Here is a 16,706-nt window from a genome sequence, read left to right on the forward strand (position 1 = left end):
ATCAGTAACTCAAACATCAAAGTCGTTGTAGTATAGTGGTAAGTATTCCCGCCTGTCACGCGGGTGACCCGGGTTCGATCCCCGGCAACGGCGTTAAATTTTTTATATAGTGTCATATATTTGATACGCTGTCGTTTTAACTTATGAGCTTTCTTTGTCATAGACCTCTTTTCAGAATTTTGAAGATAACCCAACAGTGAACCAATTCGAGAATCGATGGCTTCTGCTTCACTGGTCATTTATGATTTATGAAAAGCTGCTTTCGTCTGCGCAGTGCATCGCCACTTTTAAGTTTTAACTCTGATTATAAAATAGTTCAACATTACAGGGGTCCTTTGGAAATAAAAGAATCAACTGTTCCATCACATTAAAACTGATAACCAAAGAAGAAAAGAGTTAATTTGTCCAAACTGTGTCTCACTCTCACCTCTAAACAAAACTACAAAACAGAAAGGAAAAAGAAAGGAAAGAGGATGCCTCACTAGTTCTTCTCTAACAAAAACCCAACCATAAATAAATTGAACATATATTATACCCTAAGCGACTCTAAACAAAACAGACAACAAACTGTGAATCAATGGATAAAGAAAAGGGAAAGAGATACACTTATGGCAAACATGTCTTCTTGATGGACAGAAGAAGCAAACATAGAAAGAAAGAGAGGGAACAAGGAGATAGAAAAAAAAAACATCCAACGACTTGGGCTTTTTTCTTTTTATGTTTGTGTAAAAGAAACCTCACTCTCAAGCAGCTGCCTGGATTGGTGGTCCATCTGATCTGTTGTTGAATCCTCCACCACCACCACGACCTCCTCCTCTTCCACGACCTCCCCTTCCGCGTCCGCGTCCACGCCCTGCATCAAACCAATTCAAAACTCATGACTTATTCACACAACTACGGTTCAAAAACCCGGTAAAAAGAATAAGTGTTTTGATTATTTTACCACGGCCTTGAGGAGGACCATCATAACCGCCGCGGCCCTGAGGAGGACCATCATAACCGCCGCGGCCCTGAGGAGGACCATCATAACCGCCGCGGCCCTGAGGAGGACCATCATAACCGCCGCGGCCCTGAGGAGGACCATCATAACCGCCGCGGCCCTGAGTGGGACCATCATAACCGCCGCGGCCCTGAGGAGGGGCATCGTAACCACCACGGTCATCATATCCACGGTGTTCATGAGGAGGAGCATCGTAACCATAACCTCCATCTTGCGGTGCATCATACTCATTTGGAGGACCATTGTATCCTCCTCTTCCACGACCACGACTGCTGCGTCCTCTGCCACGTCCTCTTCCTCTACCATAGGACTGGTCACGTTCCCAACCTCCATCTTCATGCTCAACGTTCACATAAGCATTTCCTGACAGCAAAAAAATGAAATATGACACTATTAAATATCCATGAATCATATGTTCAAAATCATACTCAACATTCACATAAGTGTGGTGATCTGTATAGGGCATTTCAAAAGTAATCTAACAACCTCTGCCGCCTCGCCCCCTTCCTCTTCCCCTTCCTCTTCCTCTTCCCCTCCCTCTGCCACCAGGTGAACCCTCTGCAAGAAAAATGAAAAAGGACACTTATGAAAACAGCAGGTACAAGGGGGGTTTAGAAAGTCAGTGAGGGTGACATTGACATACCTCGCCCTTCATAATCGATATCGCCCATTGGCTTCACCATCTCAATAGGAATTGGGCACTGGTACCTGAAACATCATTTGATCAAAAATATTAGAATAAGAAGCTATGAGGCCGCAAATAAAAATCAGGGATACAATAAAGAAGGTTGTCAAAAAATGTAAACAAATTTTCTGATCATGGCTAAGGACAAGAAAAGAATGTTCAAAAACATCAAAACATGAAACTCACCCAACAGAGGAGGTATTAAGCTCAATCTTGGATAGGATAATGGTTATCATTGACACATGCCTTGTAGTCTCCAAACTTCAAGACACAACAAAAAGGAAAGAAATAAGTAAAGTTTGCAATGGTGACAAAACATGAAACAGTAGAGCATAATAAAAATGAGCTTTTATAGGCCCCTTACGGTAGAAGGCCTTCCTCTGTTGGTTCCCATGTGTCTGTTATGTCTGTGGATCCAATAGATGTGTTCTGATGAAGATCAGGAATCCTTCTCTGCAATACATATTAAAAAGGACATTTTCAAATATCTGAACAACATTTTGTGAATTGGAAAGGACAAATCTCAAAAATACCTTAATCAGCTCTACAATGGTCACAGTCTTATTGATAGCTCTTCCCATTGCCTTGAAAACAACTTCAGTTGACCCTTTCTCCTATACAAACAAACCAAATTTGTTAGCAAAATCATTTTTCACCTCATAAAGTTATCAGAAGCAAACTCATGTTAACAAAACTTCTAGACTTAACATAAATGAAGCAAAAAAATCTAATCACTTTTTAATTCTAATTAATTGTGAAGTATATACCGCCTAGATTACAAAAGTGCTTATATTAAACCTCAAAGTAATTGATCTCAAGATTCAGAACTTCTTTGACTTGATAAACCCTAAACCATATCTCACGCCACCAAAAGAAAAACCATGAATTGTGAATAGACACATTTCAGATTCATCGAATACCTGAAGAAGAGTCATCGCATAGGTGATGTAGTTTCGTGCCCTGCCCTGACTAGTGATACGAATCTCGTTCGCATCAATCGGCGTATCCGCTTTCGGCTTCACCACTCGTTGATACTTATCCATCTGAATCACCCAAAGGAAAATCAGTGAGAAAACTAGGGTTTTTGAATTTCGTCAAATCCTTGTAGCAAACACACACAAAAACCAGACAAAAAAGGAATACAATCGGGATTTATCTTGAAAAATTCATAATAGGTTTGATAGTTTTGTACCTTAAGGAGGAGTTGTGGTTAGATCTTTCGAGAGAGACGAAGATTCAGATAAAACGAAAATGGTGGTTTTTGTTTGTGCCCAGGAAGAGCCCTCTTTGTACGGCTTTGTTTCTTCTCCTTTATACGCCCTAAGAAGAAGCTTTTGATGCAAAGCGCCTCTCTGATATATATCAGCCGCACTACTTCTCTTCCACACACACACGTTGCACTACCCTAATCGGTTCTAAACCCAATTGAACCGAACCAAGATTTTCAAACTGAACCGATAAAATAACCGTAATAACCACCTATTAATTTTGGCATCCTCGGTCGTTTATTCGTTACTCGTAATATTAGATCCGGTAATTTGGGTTCTGAACCGATATGTGACCGGGGATGTTTTGGATTTCGATTTACATTGATTTTTTCGGTTTAGTTGCGCTTTTTTTTTTGTGAGAGAGTAAAGTCCAAATTCTTTGTAATAAAAACTTGAAGAAGATTATCCAGTTGCACAAAATGCGAAGGAAAAAGTCTAAATGGCTTTTTCAGAAAATAAAATATAATTAATTGTTTAGATGAGAACCAAATCTACACGTTATTAATAGACAGAATCTGGATTTTCGGTACTAACTAGTATTAATTAATCTATAAATATAATAAAAAGACAAAATTGTAGTTTAATTTAAATATTTGAAGAACGTGTATGTGTTATCTCTATGCTTTAGACGAACATTTAAAATTTTATCAGCTTTTACGCAAAAAATCTAATTGTACCACCAGTATTTAATAATGTTTCGAAACTTTCATGATCAACCATATAATAACTGCTAAAGTTCAACAAGAAACTGAGATCTATGTTTTCTTAGGAGAAAAGAAAAGTAATGCCTCTTTGAATTTTAGTTACAATATAATTGTTGTAACCATCTATAATTACAAAATAAAATATTGTTGGGAGTCTTGACCCAACAAACGTGAGAAGCATTTAAGTGTTTTTTTGTTGTTGTACAATCCGAAAAGTGAAACAATGTAAGACTAGTAGCATAATTAATTAACGGTGAAATGATGACATAATGAGTCATTCTTTTGTCCTTTTTATTAGAGAATCAAGTAAAAATGTCCATTAATTCTGTTTTAATGATCTGAAAAAATGTACCTTATGTTTTTTCGTCGAGGTTATATATTCGGCTGTGAATCCGCAGATATGTATTAACAAAGCTTTCTCACATGATCACATCTACACACTTCCTCTCACGTCGTTAACACCAAGACAGATGGAGGATTCGTTTGGTTCACTACTATTAAAACAAAAGTAGGCCACAGTTTTGAGATATGGATAATTTGGTGTATAAAAATAATAAATCTATTTAAATAAATAGCAATATCGGAGTTTAACAGTAAATTCAGCATGTGATTTTGATAATTGTATTTTAAAAAAATATTTTTATTATATTACATCAATATAGACTGCAATAGATTATACGTATTACATGGCCAAATCATAAGTCCATTTGATAAATTAATTGTCTATACAGAAAAAAATTACAATTTATTACCATGTATTACAATTTCTGTTTAATACAACTGGGCTGGCCAACTTTTATATGAATGACTTCCATTTATTACAAATTTACAATGGGCAACATACAGATTTTGAAGAAGTTTATACATTACAGATAGTACCATGACACAGCAAAAGCACTTAAGATCTTCGAAGGTAGGGAATGAAGTTACCTTCCACCTTATGTGCTTGAACCAGAGGGTCAATGATTTTTTTCCATCCTCCAAAGTTTGAGGGGGAAGCAGCATCAGACAATACAAACCCGTTAACGTAGAAGGTTGGTGTCCCATAAACCCCTCTTGAACCGCTATACTGCAACACACAACGCCACAGAAAGTAAAATATGAACTAAAAGTTACTATTGTTCGTTTTCAGGTAACATCGAGAACAGCCACGGGGTATTATCGACAAATAGGTCTCAATTTATACTTGATAGGGTAAAGATTCAGGCCATTAAACTCAGTATTCTTCTATTGCCCTGACGGCTGACCCTACTCATTTTCTTGTGAGATATAGATGCAAGGCAGCATAATAAGATGATGACTATGCAGCCAATGACCTTCCTGTAAGAAATTTTAGTTACTAAAGGAATTACCTTGAAGGAAACCCTGGTAGCACGATCCGATTTTTTGTCGCTGAAGCCAGATTTGAGGACCGATTGATATGACTTTCCCAACGTGACTGTTCCAAGTTCGACTATTTTCTCTACAACTGCAGCTCTTGTCAGGAGGTTTGTTTGCGCGTTGTAGAACAATGGCTGTCAAAAGAACAAACAGTTTCAGTGAACAAGATAAACATTAATAAATGCAAACAATAAACAGCAGCTTCAGATAAATTCACAAATAGATAAGTTTTAGCTCTCTACAAGATGGGACAAGTTTTTAGTATTAACATTGAACAAACCTGATGCTTGAAGAACCCTTCCAGTAAACTGAAAGTAGCATTGGCGTTTACGGTATTCACAATGTGTAAGGCCCGAGAAGTTACATAAGCATTGTCATGGTAGCTGCAATATAAGCCATTAAAACCGAAAAAAGATTGATTACTAGAACAAATATTTGAAAAAAGAATGATTACATATGCATTGTCATGGTAGCTGCAAATTCTAAAAGCCAAGAAAACCGAAGAAAGATTCATTACAGGAACAAATATACCTACAAATCTCAAATGAACCATTCACATTTTCATGAAACTAATCATAAAACAGATAAGGAAGGAAACATATTTTAAAGTCCAGACCTTTCTTAAACGTACTTGTCGATCGATTATAATAGTTCAAATTAATCAATACAGGAATTATGATAGATTATAAAATGGCATGTGGTAGCTACTGGTTCAGTAGAACAAATTCAATTTAAGCTCAGAACAAAATTTGAAGGCGAAGAGAGAACTAAGAGTACTGACGGTAAAGGAAGGAGATGGAGGAGAAAGGCAACGCGAGATCCATAGTGACGAAGAGCTTGCTTCAGAGGCGGCCAAGAGTCTCTACTGTCCGGGCAAACCGGGTCAAAATACGCCTCAATTAGTATAGTATCCGGGTCAAAACGATGACCCGGTGGGTAAACGAAGCCATCTTGCTTCACCGGCGGCACTAGCTGCGCTTGTACTCGCGTCTCAGTGACGAAGACGACAAGGAACAACAAAATCGTTCGAATCATTATTCTCTAGCTCACACTTTTTCTCTCTTCCCAGGATCGCCGGAGATTATTAAAAACAGAGAGACGGTGTCGGTGAATGTAAGCAACGGCTACGATTACTCGGAAGCTAAGCGAGACAGACACTTCTCTTTCATCTGTAACCGTTGATTTCATTAATGCTGACGTGGCAGAAACGCAATCTTGTAATCGGACATTTTTGCAATTTATAGAGTTTGGTCTTTAAATGTAAATAAACGTAAATAAGAGCCTCTCTCTACAAAAATGAGATTTGAGATATGGTCCAACTACGTTCACAGAGAGACTCGTAAACCATAACTCTCTCTCTCTCTCTCTCCTCGAATCGAAACTTTCCAGGTACGTATTTGGTTGGATTTAGATCATCGGAAAATTCTATTGCGTCTGTTTCCTTTGTCCCAAGTTCTTTCACTTTCACCGGATTTTCTAGTTTGTATGATTGGATCGAAATTTCAATTGATTTTGTATTGTGGACTGCGTCGTTGATTGATTTCAGGAACAGCTTGATTTGGTTTATCTTTGATCTGTGAAAATGGGGACGAATGATCTCGACATCGAAGAAGGGACTCTGGAGATCGGCATGGGTAAGTCACCGATCATGGATCACACTATATTGATTCAGAACTTATCCTCCAAATCTGGTTTTTATAGGGATTTTCTAGTACTCTGGCTCCTTTTGACCTTGCTTATCTATGTTATTGACTCGTTTGCGTCTCGCTGATGTTGTTAACTATATTTCTTTAGTATAAGACTGATTCATGAATCTTTTGAATTGCACAGAGTATAGAACTGTTTCTGGTGTTGCTGGACCATTGGTCATTCTTGACAAAGTGAAGGTAGGAAACATCATTTGACCGTTAAGCAATGCTAATTTACTTTGTGAGGGAAACTTAATACTTGTTGTACTGTAATGATAAATCAGGGTCCAAAGTACCAGGAGATTGTTAATATTCGATTAGGAGATGGATCAACGAGACGTGGTCAGGTTTTGGAAGTTGACGGCGAAAAAGCAGTTGTGCAGGTTTAGGATTTTTTTGACCATGTCACTTCAAACTTTGGATAATACGTAAACACAAACTATGTGAATCTAGTTACTTTTTCAGTGACTTACTCATCTAAGGGTTTCAGGTTTTTGAAGGAACATCTGGAATTGACAACAAGTTTACCACCGTGCAATTCACAGGAGAGGTAATTTACCATAAATCCTGCGTTTTCGCAGATTTGTTGAAATGATTGGTTAATTTTTCTACTTCCTGCATTTTTTTTTTTAAAACCGGTTTTGTGTGTTTTCAGGTTTTGAAAACTCCTGTGTCATTGGACATGCTTGGGCGCATATTTAACGGTTCAGGAAAACCGATTGATAATGGCCCTCCTATTTTGCCAGAGGCATACCTTGATATCTCAGGTGAGCTTCAAAGAGGAAAATTTCTCCATTGATGAGATCTCTGAAGCAATATTCTGTCTATGTGTTTTCATTTTTTCTAAAATGTGTCTGTGTGTTATATTTATAGGAAGTTCAATCAACCCCAGTGAAAGAACCTATCCCGAAGAAATGATACAGACAGGAATTTCCACCATCGATGTCATGAATTCCATTGCTCGTGGACAGAAGATTCCGCTTTTCTCTGCTGCTGGTCTTCCACATAATGAAATAGCTGCTCAGATTTGTCGTCAGGCTGGTCTTGTCAAGCGTTTGGAAAAGACTGTTGATCTACTTGAGGTAATCCTTTATAATTTGTAGTTGTACCACCACAAATATATCTTTTATTCCTCTATGATCAGAACAATTCGCTAAAGCACTTATTTGAGTTGTTACTGTTTCTACATGTGTGTTCATGGATTTGTAGTTACATCTAAAGGTCTTCAATTTAGATGCTCTATGCTTATAAAAGAAACTCAGTTGTTGTCAAAATTGAATTTCTTGTTTGTAGACATTCCTATTCAACGTTGGCTGTCTCATAATCTCAATTATTCTTTCTCCCTCTCGTGTTTTTTAGGATCATGGAGAGGACAATTTTGCAATTGTGTTTGCAGCTATGGGTGTGAACATGGAAACAGCTCAGTTCTTCAAGCGAGATTTTGAAGAAAATGGATCAATGGAGAGAGTTACTCTTTTCCTGAACCTGGTAAATTTACTAAGTGTGACTTCTATAGCTTATTTCCATATCATGGTGTTTTTTAGTATTTTATATATTTCTTAGCTTAAAACGGATTTGACTTTCCATTATTCCAACAGGCCAATGACCCAACCATTGAGAGAATCATCACTCCTCGAATTGCCCTCACAACAGCTGAATATCTGGCTTATGAATGTGGGAAACACGTCCTTGTTATATTGACAGATATGAGTTCTTATGCTGATGCTCTCCGTGAGGTAAAATGAATCTTTAATACCGGAGTAGTCCCTTTATATCATACCGTGTTTTTGTTTCTTCAGGTTTGATAATAAGATTGAGAAACTGTAGGTTTCCGCTGCCCGAGAAGAGGTTCCCGGAAGACGTGGATATCCAGGTTATATGTACACTGATCTTGCAACTATTTATGAACGTGCTGGGCGTATTGAAGGAAGAAAAGGTTCCATCACCCAAATCCCAATCCTTACTATGCCCAATGACGGTAGAAAACATATCTTTACCCAGATTTCTATTTTGTACTTTGAGAAAACTCAGTTCTGACTCGTTGTTTTTAAAATATTAATCAGACATCACTCATCCAACTCCGGATCTTACTGGTTACATTACTGAAGGTCAGATATATATCGATAGGCAACTTCACAACAGACAGGTAAGAAATAACTCCCACCAGGATCTGATCTTACTGGTTTCGCTTATATTATGAATGCGGCCCTGAATGAATGTATCTTTGTTTCTTCCTGAAAAACAGATATATCCACCCATCAACGTGCTTCCATCCCTTTCTCGTTTAATGAAGGTTAGAATTCAACTCCATTTTGTTTAATACCAAATGCATTCTATCTCCAGATCTTAGTAACGTATTGTTTCTCATTCTGTTAGAGTGCTATTGGTGAGGGCATGACTCGTAAAGATCATTCAGATGTGTCGAACCAGCTGTATGCGAATTATGCAATCGGGAAAGATGTTCAAGCGATGAAAGCTGTTGTTGGAGAAGAAGCACTTTCTTCAGAGGATCTGCTTTATCTAGAGTTTTTGGATAAGTTTGAGAGGAAGTTTGTAATGCAAGGAGCTTATGACACACGCAACATTTTTCAGTCGCTGGACTTAGCTTGGACATTGCTCCGTATCTTCCCACGGGAGCTTCTTCATCGTATCCCTGCAAAGACACTTGACCAATTCTACAGCCGCGACTCAACCACTTAAAATGAGGTAATGGAGGTTATCTTATCGAAACTCTTTTGAGAAGAAAAGTGTGAATTTTGTGATGTGTATTATTTGGTGCGTATTTTATAGAGGAAAACAAAGAAGAGCTATATATTCCGTCTCTCCATATCTGGTGATATTTTTTTTGGTTCTGTTGTGTTCCAAAGTGAAAATAAAAATCGATAAAACGATGTCGTATTGTATTACCTTCCCTTTTTTTGTACGAATTTGTTGAGATTGGTTCATAAATGGGATTATAAGTACATACATTGTCAATCCATTTTCTGGATAAAGTAAAAGTGGTAATTAGTAATAGCCTTTGGAAAATCTACTACGTTTGTATCTTTAAATTTGCACTTAGTATTGTCGAAAACAATCATGATGAGACGATAGACCACCGAAATAGAATTAGATTAGATTATTGAACTAAGCCTAGTTTTGTCCAGTTTCCAATCAATCGCAATCTTCGTTATCTATAATCAATTAGTCATCTAACTTTAGTTCACAATTTTTGCTACTTTAAAAGCAACTTAAATTTACGCGTTGATTAATATTTTTGCAAAGGAAGAGGAGAACCTAGAGAGTCCCACTCCAAAGGGCCACATTGAGGGAAAATGATACCCTAACCTTCTCTAAACGCAAAAGCAAAGCACCCCCACATAACCAACCAAAGGCAACACTTTTTTTCATTTCGTTTAAATTTCATTTTTATGTATTCATCTTCCCTTTATTTTTTTTTAAAAAGACATCCAATATAAAGGACCAAAAGATTAAGACCAAAGAGTCGACGACCGATCTACTTTGCTCACATGCTTAAAAACCAACATAAAACGACCAAAAACATTGGAACAAACTATTTTCTTAGAAAAAAAATTATGGGTTTTTGCTTCTCCAAATTCTGCAAATCACAAACCCATGAGATCCCAATCTCTTCCTCTTCCGATTCTAGCCCTCCTCATCACTACCAACCTCTCCCTAAACCAACTGTTTCTCAAGGTCAAACCAGTAATCCCGCCTCCAATCCTCAGCCCAAACCCAAACCGGCTCCTCCTCCTCCTTCATCATCCTCCGGTTCACAAATCGGTCCAATCCTAAACCGACCAATGATCGATCTCTCAGCTCTCTACGACCTCCACAAAGAACTAGGCCGTGGCCAATTCGGAATCACTTACAAATGTACGGACAAATCCAACGGCCGAGAATACGCCTGCAAATCCATCTCAAAACGTAAACTCATACGTCGCAAAGACATCGAAGACGTGAGACGTGAGGTCATAATCTTGCAACACCTTACTGGTCAACCAAACATCGTCGAGTTTCGAGGTGCGTATGAAGACAAAGACAATCTTCATTTGGTTATGGAGCTCTGTTCTGGAGGAGAGCTTTTTGATCGTATCATCAAGAAAGGAAGTTACTCTGAGAAAGAAGCTGCTAATATCTTCAGACAGATCGTTAATGTTGTTCATGTTTGTCATTTCATGGGCGTTGTTCATAGAGACTTAAAGCCTGAGAATTTCTTGCTTGTTAGTAATGAAGAAGATTCTCCCATCAAAGCAACAGATTTTGGCCTCTCTGTTTTCATCGAAGAAGGTAAAGTCATCTTCTTGATTACTTAAATTATGGGTGTTTCTTTTCTCGTGTTAGTATATTTTACGAACCAAATTAAGTGTTTTGACTCTTGTTTCAAAGATTAATTTGTCTTTGCTTTTACATTGAGTAGTTAGTGTGTTTTAGGAGATAAACCATAATGTTTAAACTTGTGTTAGAATCAAGAAAAAAGATGATAGCGACATTGTATCTCCGTGTGGGACACCAAGTCAACTTCGAAAACGACTTGGGTCAACCCAAGTCAACAGATGTTTCCCACAAGATTAAAAATTGACAACAAGAAAGCAACAGAAATCATTTTATAGGGAAATAGTATTCTTTTGAACATTTTGATTCACACCAAAAAAAAAAAAAAAACGAATCTGTTTGAATGCAAATTAGCTAAAACTTTGGTTCTGTATTTTGAAAGCCTTACAAGTAACCATATCTATATGATTAAAATTTGTAGGTAAAGTGTATAGAGATATAGTTGGGAGCGCATACTACGTTGCACCTGAAGTTCTACAACGAAACTACGGGAAAGAGATCGATGTATGGAGTGCAGGTGTCATGCTTTACATTCTTCTCAGTGGTGTTCCTCCATTTTGGGGAGGTATGCAACAAAAAAAAAACACGAATCTAAAGTCAATATATCATATATATAGTTAGCTTGAAGAATGTTGGAGACCTGATATTTGGTACTACTTAATGTTGTTTAGAGACCGAGAAGACTATATTTGAGGCGATCTTAGAAGGCAAGCTGGATCTTGAAACTTCTCCTTGGCCAACTATATCGGAAAGCGCAAAAGATTTGATTAGAAAAATGTTGACAAGAGATCCTAAAAAGAGGATTACCGCAGCTGAAGCACTTGGTATGTTTGCAATGAGTATACATTTGTAACATATTCTACCTCCTGCTCCTAAGTCCTTGCTAACTGATCTTTTGTTGCGGATTTTTATCGGAAAAAAACAGAGCATCCATGGATGACAGACATCAAAATATCAGATAAACCAATCGATAGCGCTGTTCTTATTAGGATGAAGCAGTTCCGCGCAATGAACAAGCTCAAGAAACTTGCCTTGAAGGTAAATTTAAATGATTCTCCATCTCTAAAATGATTTCAAGATCGATATGAAAAAGTTTAATATTCGTTGTATTTTTTTTATTTTTTTAGGTGATAGCGGAAAACTTATCCGAAGAAGAGATAAAGGGATTAAAGCAAATGTTTAAGAACATGGATACAGATGGAAGTGGCACCATCACTTTTGATGAACTAAGAAGCGGATTACATCGTCTTGGATCTAAGCTTACAGAATCTGAAATCAAACAACTCATGGAAGCTGTAAGAAAAGGAAACAAATCCAATTAGTTAGTTATCAAACCATGCAAAATAAATCTAAAAGCTAAACTTTGTCAATGGTTTTTGTTCATTTATAGGCTGATGTGGACAAAAGTGGGACGATTGACTACATTGAGTTCATAACTGCAACAATGCATCGTCATAGATTGGAGAAAGAAGAGAATTTGATAGAAGCATTTAAATTCTTCGACAAAGACAGAAGCGGGTTTGTATTCTTCACCCAAATGAACACGAACTACTATATTAAAGATCGAATTGCCTTCAAAACATACTCTTCTTTTTTCAAAAATCAGATTTATCACAAGGGACGAGCTTAAACATTCCATGACTCAGTATGGTATGGGTGATGATGCGACCATAGATGAAGTTCTCAATGATGTTGATGCGGACAATGTAAGAAAAGACATTTATTTCTAGTTGTCTTTATTACTGGCTAAAGATGATGATGAATGTTAAAGAAAATGATTAATAATGATGATGTTGATTGATAGGATGGGAGGATAAACTACGAGGAATTTGTGGCGATGATGAGGAAAGGAACTACAGATTCAGATCCAAAGCTGATTAGATGATATCTTCAACTACAATGATGGGTGCTTTGCTTCTACTATATATAAAGTAAACTAATAATAAACACGAATGCAATGAGAATTAGTGCATACAAATGAATTGTGTTGTACTTGCGTCAGTATGAAGTAAAATGAAAAAGGCCTTTTAAGGCCCATTTATAATAGGCACAGCGTTTTAGAAGCTTTGTTCTTGTTTTTTAACGGCATCAAAAGAAAGAGTGGGAAACCCTCTACTCTATCTAGAGGCTTTTGATTTTCTCTCAGAGAAGCGAAACAAGATTTTTGAAGTTTGTCGACGATGCTCTCAATCTCTCAGCTGCCGAGTTTCTCGTTAATCTCCGTCAAATCTCTTCGTTATCCTTCTTCTTCTCCTTCTTCGTCTCTCTCTCTCTTCTTCTCCTTCTTCCCTAGGGTTTCTAATTTCGTCAGAGCAAGTTCCGGAATCCCCAATTTGGTCGCCTGTGGTCCGACGGAGATTATCATCCCCAGAGTTAATAACGCCGGACTCAGAATCGAGGAGACAGTAGACGCCTTGAAAGGGAAGATTCGTCTTGATTCATGGATCTCTTCTCGTGTCAATGGCGTTAGTCGAGCTCGTGTCCAGTCGAGTATACGATTGGGACTCGTTACCGTCAATGGTCGAGTCGTTGATAAGGTTTAACTTCGGATTCGATTCTTCAAAATTTCAATTTCTTAATCAAATTTCAATCTCTCTCTCACTCTCTTCCAGGTTTCGCACAATGTCAAAGCTGGCGATGAGGTTAATTGTACAATTTCAGAACTTCAACCTTTGAAAGCTGAAGCTGAAGACATACCATTGGATATAGTTTATGAAGATAAACATGTTCTTGTTGTTAACAAACCAGCTCACATGGTAATCTCATTCTCTCAATATACTTAGATTATGACTTTAGAATCATCACTAAGAATATCTCTCCAATTCTTAGGTTGTTCATCCTGCGCCTGGGAATCCTACTGGCACGCTTGTTAATGGCATACTTCACCATTGCAGTCTTCCTTGTGTTTCTTATTCCAACGCGGAAGATGATGATTCCGATGAAGAAACTTTTTCAGATGATGAAGAGATGACGACTTCTTCTAGTTCATATGCTGCTTCTGTTCGTCCTGGTATTGTTCATAGGCTGGATAAAGGCACAACTGGATTGCTTGTTGTAGCCAAGGTTTGTGTTTTCTCTTCTTCTTTTTGGTGGCTGCTTTATGAACTACTGTGATTGCTTTTTATTGTTTAACGAGAAAAGGGTAATTGCAGGATGAACATTCCCATGCCCATCTAGCAGAACAGTTTAAGCTACACACAATTGAGAGAGTTTATGTAAGTCTTACTACTGGGGTTCCTTCTCCACCACAGGGGCGTATTGAGATACCAATTGGTCGTGATTCAAGTAATCGGATCCGTATGGCTGCTATACCTGGAGGATTAAGCGGTGGAAGAGCCCGCCATGCTGCTAGTAGGTGATGAGAGCAGTCTTCTAAAAATGCATCAAGCATTATAACACTGCATCTATTCTTCAGAATGAAATAAATCTCTCTTAAAGAGTGGTTAACTGATACTGATATGCTCAAACAATGCTCATTTATGTTGTCCTAGGTATAAGGTAATCGAAACATTCGCTGGAGGTGGCTCTGCATTGGTTGAGTGGAGACTGGAAACCGGCCGTACACATCAGGTATCGTTACATTGTTCAGTATGAAACTCTGTCCATATGAAGGAATACTCAAAATCTATATACTGTTTTTTAATGTTTCACATCGTTGTCTGTAAGAGCTTGAGTTGGCCTTTATGTTTCTGTTACTGCCTCAAGTCATCTGTTTGATCCAGCTGCTTTGAACTTGTGATCTCTGAAACGTTTCTCTTTTTCACCTTGATTTGAAGTAGATACGTGCTCATGCTAAGTATATGGGAGTTCCTCTATTGGGTGATGAAGTGTATGGTGGAACAAAAAGCATGGCCCTTTCTCTTCTGCAGAAAAGAGTCTCCCGCAGTGATCAAGAAGAGATTGTAGAGCTGATTTCCAGAATGGATAGGCCTTGCCTTCATGCTATAGTTCTCGGGTAAGAAAACTTGAATCTCAATCTAATATTCTAGATTAGGAAAAACCAGTTAATAACTGTTTTTTCTACTCTGTTTTCCTTGATAGATTTACACATCCGTGCACTGGGGAAATTGTAAAGTTTTCATGTCCACCGCCTTCAGATCTTGCAGAGATAGTAGGCTTGCTTCGTAGAAGCGGATTAGAAAAAGTAACCCAACACTCTCTGCTCTCTAGCTAACATCACCATACATTCAGATTTTGTTTTCGTTACAAAGCTTTTGGATATACTGAAACATCGAACTGTTGTTCTTGCTTTCTTACAGGTAAAATAATCTCTCGAGACAACGAGACATGTCTCATCTAAACAAGGGATAATCCTCTCTGGGTCATACTTGACGAAAGAAAAGAGTTATTCTAAAATCAAAAGCCTTTTTAATAGCGTTGTAGAAGTGTATACAAACTCTACAATGACATGAAGGATAATTTCACAAACGAAGGTGTGTAAGTGAATTATAACACTAAAATGGCATCAAACCCAAAATGATCTTTGAAACCAAAAATCTTTCAGCTTCTTCTTCTTCTTTCAACCATTTACCAAGAAGAAGCATTCCACTTTAAACTCAAAAGGATCATTCGGTTGAAACATTCATGTCCTATGATCCGTCAATTCAGGGTTGATCGCCACGGCGTTTTTTCTCGATCATCTCCCTTTGCTTCTCCGCGAGCTTATCTAAAGCAGACGAAACGGCGTCGCTTCCACCAATCAGAAGCCTTGTGATAACCTCCGGATCCGTCTCAAATCGGGCCGCTTCAAACTCCTTCCTCGCGTTCTCTCTCAACACGTCCCTCCATAGGTTTCCCCTAGAATCAGTCCATGTGAAGAATCGCGTCGCTCGTAGTATGTCTCTGTACAAACTCAACGCTTCCCGGCGCGTGCTCGTCAGACGCCGTCTATTCAAAAACTCGGCCTCATCGTCGTCGATTATTGGTTTCTCTTTCTTCGCTAGATGTCTATCGAGAAGCTCCTCTACGGTGTCTGGACCTTCGTGCAAGAGACGCCTCGACGATACAGCATCTCTCCGAGACATCAGATCTAGACGACCGGCCAGATTTCGCCATTTCTGAAGCTTCGTAGCCATCATCTCTCTCTTTCTCTCAACACCAACATTGAAAATTTCCGACTCCGAGACCGAGAGGCAAACAACATGCTCAATAACAGACTGGGCTTCAAGTGAAGCTAAAATTGTTTAGGCCCATTTAAAACCCAATTCTAATAAGACGACGACGGATATAATAAAATTTGAGCCCAAAACGCACCACCACTTAGCGTTTTGGACCTCTGCGTTCTCCAGAGGCAGAGAGGGAGAAGTTAGCTTCCTCATATGGCGGGCGTTCAAAGAAGCATTTTTCTATTTCTTCCTCTGAACGTGAAACGTCATGACTAATCGCAAAGATGAGAATTTGAAAAAAGCTATAAAGGTTTTAAAAATGCTAATAAGAAAAGGGTTCAAACAAACAATCTTTTACGTGCATTGAGAAGAAGAAACATGGAATTGCTGCACAATCACAGGACATGAAGTGTAAGAGTCTAAAACTCTAAATACAGCAGATGGGTATGGATATTTGCCAGGTCAAACTCCAAATACATAGTTCTAACAACGAAAAGAGAAGAAGTCAGAAGACACAAAACGACTAAAGAGCTATGTCAAA

At 38.2% G+C, this 16,706-nt stretch overlaps 6 protein-coding genes and 1 non-coding gene across 8 annotated transcripts; 4 read left to right on the top strand and 3 right to left on the bottom strand.

Annotated features, from left to right (window-relative positions):
- The first annotated feature begins 21 nt into the window (after window positions 1-21).
- Window positions 22-93, top strand: TRNAD-GUC. The gene has a single exon. It is a non-coding gene; the product is annotated as a tRNA-Asp (tRNA).
- Window positions 94-342: 249 nt separating this feature from the next.
- On the bottom strand, window positions 343-3,028 carry LOC9325115 (glycine-rich cell wall structural protein 2). Its single transcript, XM_002889006.2, has 9 exons — window positions 2,878-3,028; window positions 2,606-2,728; window positions 2,219-2,299; window positions 2,050-2,138; window positions 1,872-1,946; window positions 1,644-1,708; window positions 1,487-1,558; window positions 944-1,363; window positions 343-853 (listed from the first exon to the last, which is right to left on the bottom strand). Exons 2-9 carry the CDS (start codon window positions 2,726-2,728, stop codon window positions 744-746), a joined length of 1,035 nt encoding a protein of 344 aa, XP_002889052.1. The 5' UTR covers window positions 2,878-3,028; the 3' UTR covers window positions 343-743.
- Window positions 3,029-4,352: 1,324 nt separating this feature from the next.
- LOC9325116 lies at window positions 4,353-6,219 on the bottom strand. The gene is made up of 4 exons (XM_002889007.2): window positions 5,819-6,219; window positions 5,318-5,420; window positions 5,010-5,171; window positions 4,353-4,726 (listed from the first exon to the last, which is right to left on the bottom strand). The coding sequence occupies exons 1-4, from the start codon at window positions 6,070-6,072 to the stop codon at window positions 4,556-4,558; spliced, it is 690 nt and encodes a 229-aa protein (XP_002889053.1). The 5' UTR covers window positions 6,073-6,219; the 3' UTR covers window positions 4,353-4,555.
- A 103-nt stretch (window positions 6,220-6,322) lies between these two features.
- On the top strand, window positions 6,323-9,705 carry LOC9325117 (V-type proton ATPase subunit B1). The gene is made up of 13 exons (XM_021035704.1): window positions 6,323-6,426; window positions 6,584-6,671; window positions 6,868-6,923; window positions 7,010-7,108; window positions 7,216-7,275; window positions 7,381-7,492; window positions 7,599-7,807; window positions 8,085-8,213; window positions 8,324-8,461; window positions 8,553-8,703; window positions 8,789-8,871; window positions 8,971-9,018; window positions 9,102-9,705. The coding sequence occupies exons 2-13, from the start codon at window positions 6,620-6,622 to the stop codon at window positions 9,423-9,425; spliced, it is 1,461 nt and encodes a 486-aa protein (XP_020891363.1). The 5' UTR covers window positions 6,323-6,426; window positions 6,584-6,619; the 3' UTR covers window positions 9,426-9,705.
- A 370-nt stretch (window positions 9,706-10,075) lies between these two features.
- On the top strand, window positions 10,076-13,104 carry LOC110230822 (calcium-dependent protein kinase 29). The gene is made up of 8 exons (XM_021034870.1): window positions 10,076-11,015; window positions 11,482-11,625; window positions 11,732-11,884; window positions 11,986-12,098; window positions 12,188-12,355; window positions 12,451-12,578; window positions 12,667-12,766; window positions 12,865-13,104. The coding sequence occupies exons 1-8, from the start codon at window positions 10,235-10,237 to the stop codon at window positions 12,943-12,945; spliced, it is 1,668 nt and encodes a 555-aa protein (XP_020890529.1). The 5' UTR covers window positions 10,076-10,234; the 3' UTR covers window positions 12,946-13,104.
- A 41-nt stretch (window positions 13,105-13,145) lies between these two features.
- LOC9323688 (RNA pseudouridine synthase 2, chloroplastic) lies at window positions 13,146-15,488 on the top strand. Of its 2 annotated transcripts, XM_021034872.1 has the most exons (8): window positions 13,146-13,597; window positions 13,673-13,816; window positions 13,890-14,123; window positions 14,213-14,415; window positions 14,552-14,630; window positions 14,840-15,015; window positions 15,102-15,204; window positions 15,320-15,488. In XM_021034872.1, the coding sequence occupies exons 1-8, from the start codon at window positions 13,241-13,243 to the stop codon at window positions 15,326-15,328; spliced, it is 1,305 nt and encodes a 434-aa protein (XP_020890531.1). In that variant the 5' UTR covers window positions 13,146-13,240; the 3' UTR covers window positions 15,329-15,488. The 2 variants fall into 2 exon arrangements, with proteins under 2 accessions (XP_020890531.1, XP_020890530.1); XM_021034871.1 differs by lacking the exon at window positions 15,320-15,488 and having other exon boundaries at window positions 15,102-15,305.
- LOC9323689 lies at window positions 15,412-16,250 on the bottom strand. Its single transcript, XM_021034873.1, has one exon. It carries the CDS (start codon window positions 16,136-16,138, stop codon window positions 15,665-15,667), a length of 474 nt encoding a protein of 157 aa, XP_020890532.1. The 5' UTR covers window positions 16,139-16,250; the 3' UTR covers window positions 15,412-15,664.
- Between the last annotated feature and the right edge of the window lie 456 nt (window positions 16,251-16,706).

This window comes from Arabidopsis lyrata (genome assembly GCF_000004255.2).
Source record: "Arabidopsis lyrata subsp. lyrata unplaced genomic scaffold ARALYscaffold_2, whole genome shotgun sequence".
In the NCBI taxonomy this organism is placed as follows: domain Eukaryota; kingdom Viridiplantae; phylum Streptophyta; class Magnoliopsida; order Brassicales; family Brassicaceae; genus Arabidopsis; species Arabidopsis lyrata.

Bases quoted from the DNA above. Each gene is read 5' to 3' on its own strand.
- LOC110230822 (XM_021034870.1), top strand. From the start codon at position 10,235: ATGCTTAAAAACCAACATAAAACGACCAAAAACATTGGAACAAACTAT. The intron at 12,099-12,187 runs GTAAATTTAAAT...TTATTTTTTTAG, and splicing joins TCAAGAAACTTGCCTTGAAG to GTGATAGCGGAAAACTTATC. The intron at 12,767-12,864 runs GTAAGAAAAGAC...GTTGATTGATAG, and splicing joins ATGATGTTGATGCGGACAAT to GATGGGAGGATAAACTACGA.
- LOC9325115 (XM_002889006.2), bottom strand. From the start codon at position 2,728: ATGGATAAGTATCAACGAGTGGTGAAGCCGAAAGCGGATACGCCGATT. The intron at 2,300-2,605 runs GTATTCGATGAA...TTGTTTGTATAG, and splicing joins ATGCGATGACTCTTCTTCAG to GAGAAAGGGTCAACTGAAGT. The intron at 1,364-1,486 runs GTTGTTAGATTA...TTTTGCTGTCAG, and splicing joins AAGGGGGCGAGGCGGCAGAG to GAAATGCTTATGTGAACGTT.
- LOC9323688 (XM_021034871.1), top strand. From the start codon at position 13,241: ATGCTCTCAATCTCTCAGCTGCCGAGTTTCTCGTTAATCTCCGTCAAA. The intron at 14,416-14,551 runs GTGATGAGAGCA...ATGTTGTCCTAG, and splicing joins GCCCGCCATGCTGCTAGTAG to GTATAAGGTAATCGAAACAT. The intron at 15,016-15,101 runs GTAAGAAAACTT...TTTCCTTGATAG, and splicing joins CTTCATGCTATAGTTCTCGG to ATTTACACATCCGTGCACTG.
- LOC9325117 (XM_021035704.1), top strand. From the start codon at position 6,620: ATGGGGACGAATGATCTCGACATCGAAGAAGGGACTCTGGAGATCGGC. The intron at 8,214-8,323 runs GTAAATTTACTA...TTATTCCAACAG, and splicing joins TTACTCTTTTCCTGAACCTG to GCCAATGACCCAACCATTGA. The intron at 9,019-9,101 runs GTTAGAATTCAA...TCATTCTGTTAG, and splicing joins CCCTTTCTCGTTTAATGAAG to AGTGCTATTGGTGAGGGCAT.
- LOC9323689 (XM_021034873.1), bottom strand. From the start codon at position 16,138: ATGATGGCTACGAAGCTTCAGAAATGGCGAAATCTGGCCGGTCGTCTA.
- LOC9325116 (XM_002889007.2), bottom strand. From the start codon at position 6,072: ATGATTCGAACGATTTTGTTGTTCCTTGTCGTCTTCGTCACTGAGACG. The intron at 5,172-5,317 runs GTTTGTTCAATG...TTCTTTTGACAG, and splicing joins AAGGGTTCTTCAAGCATCAG to CCATTGTTCTACAACGCGCA. The intron at 4,727-5,009 runs GTAATTCCTTTA...TGTGTGTTGCAG, and splicing joins CTACCAGGGTTTCCTTCAAG to TATAGCGGTTCAAGAGGGGT.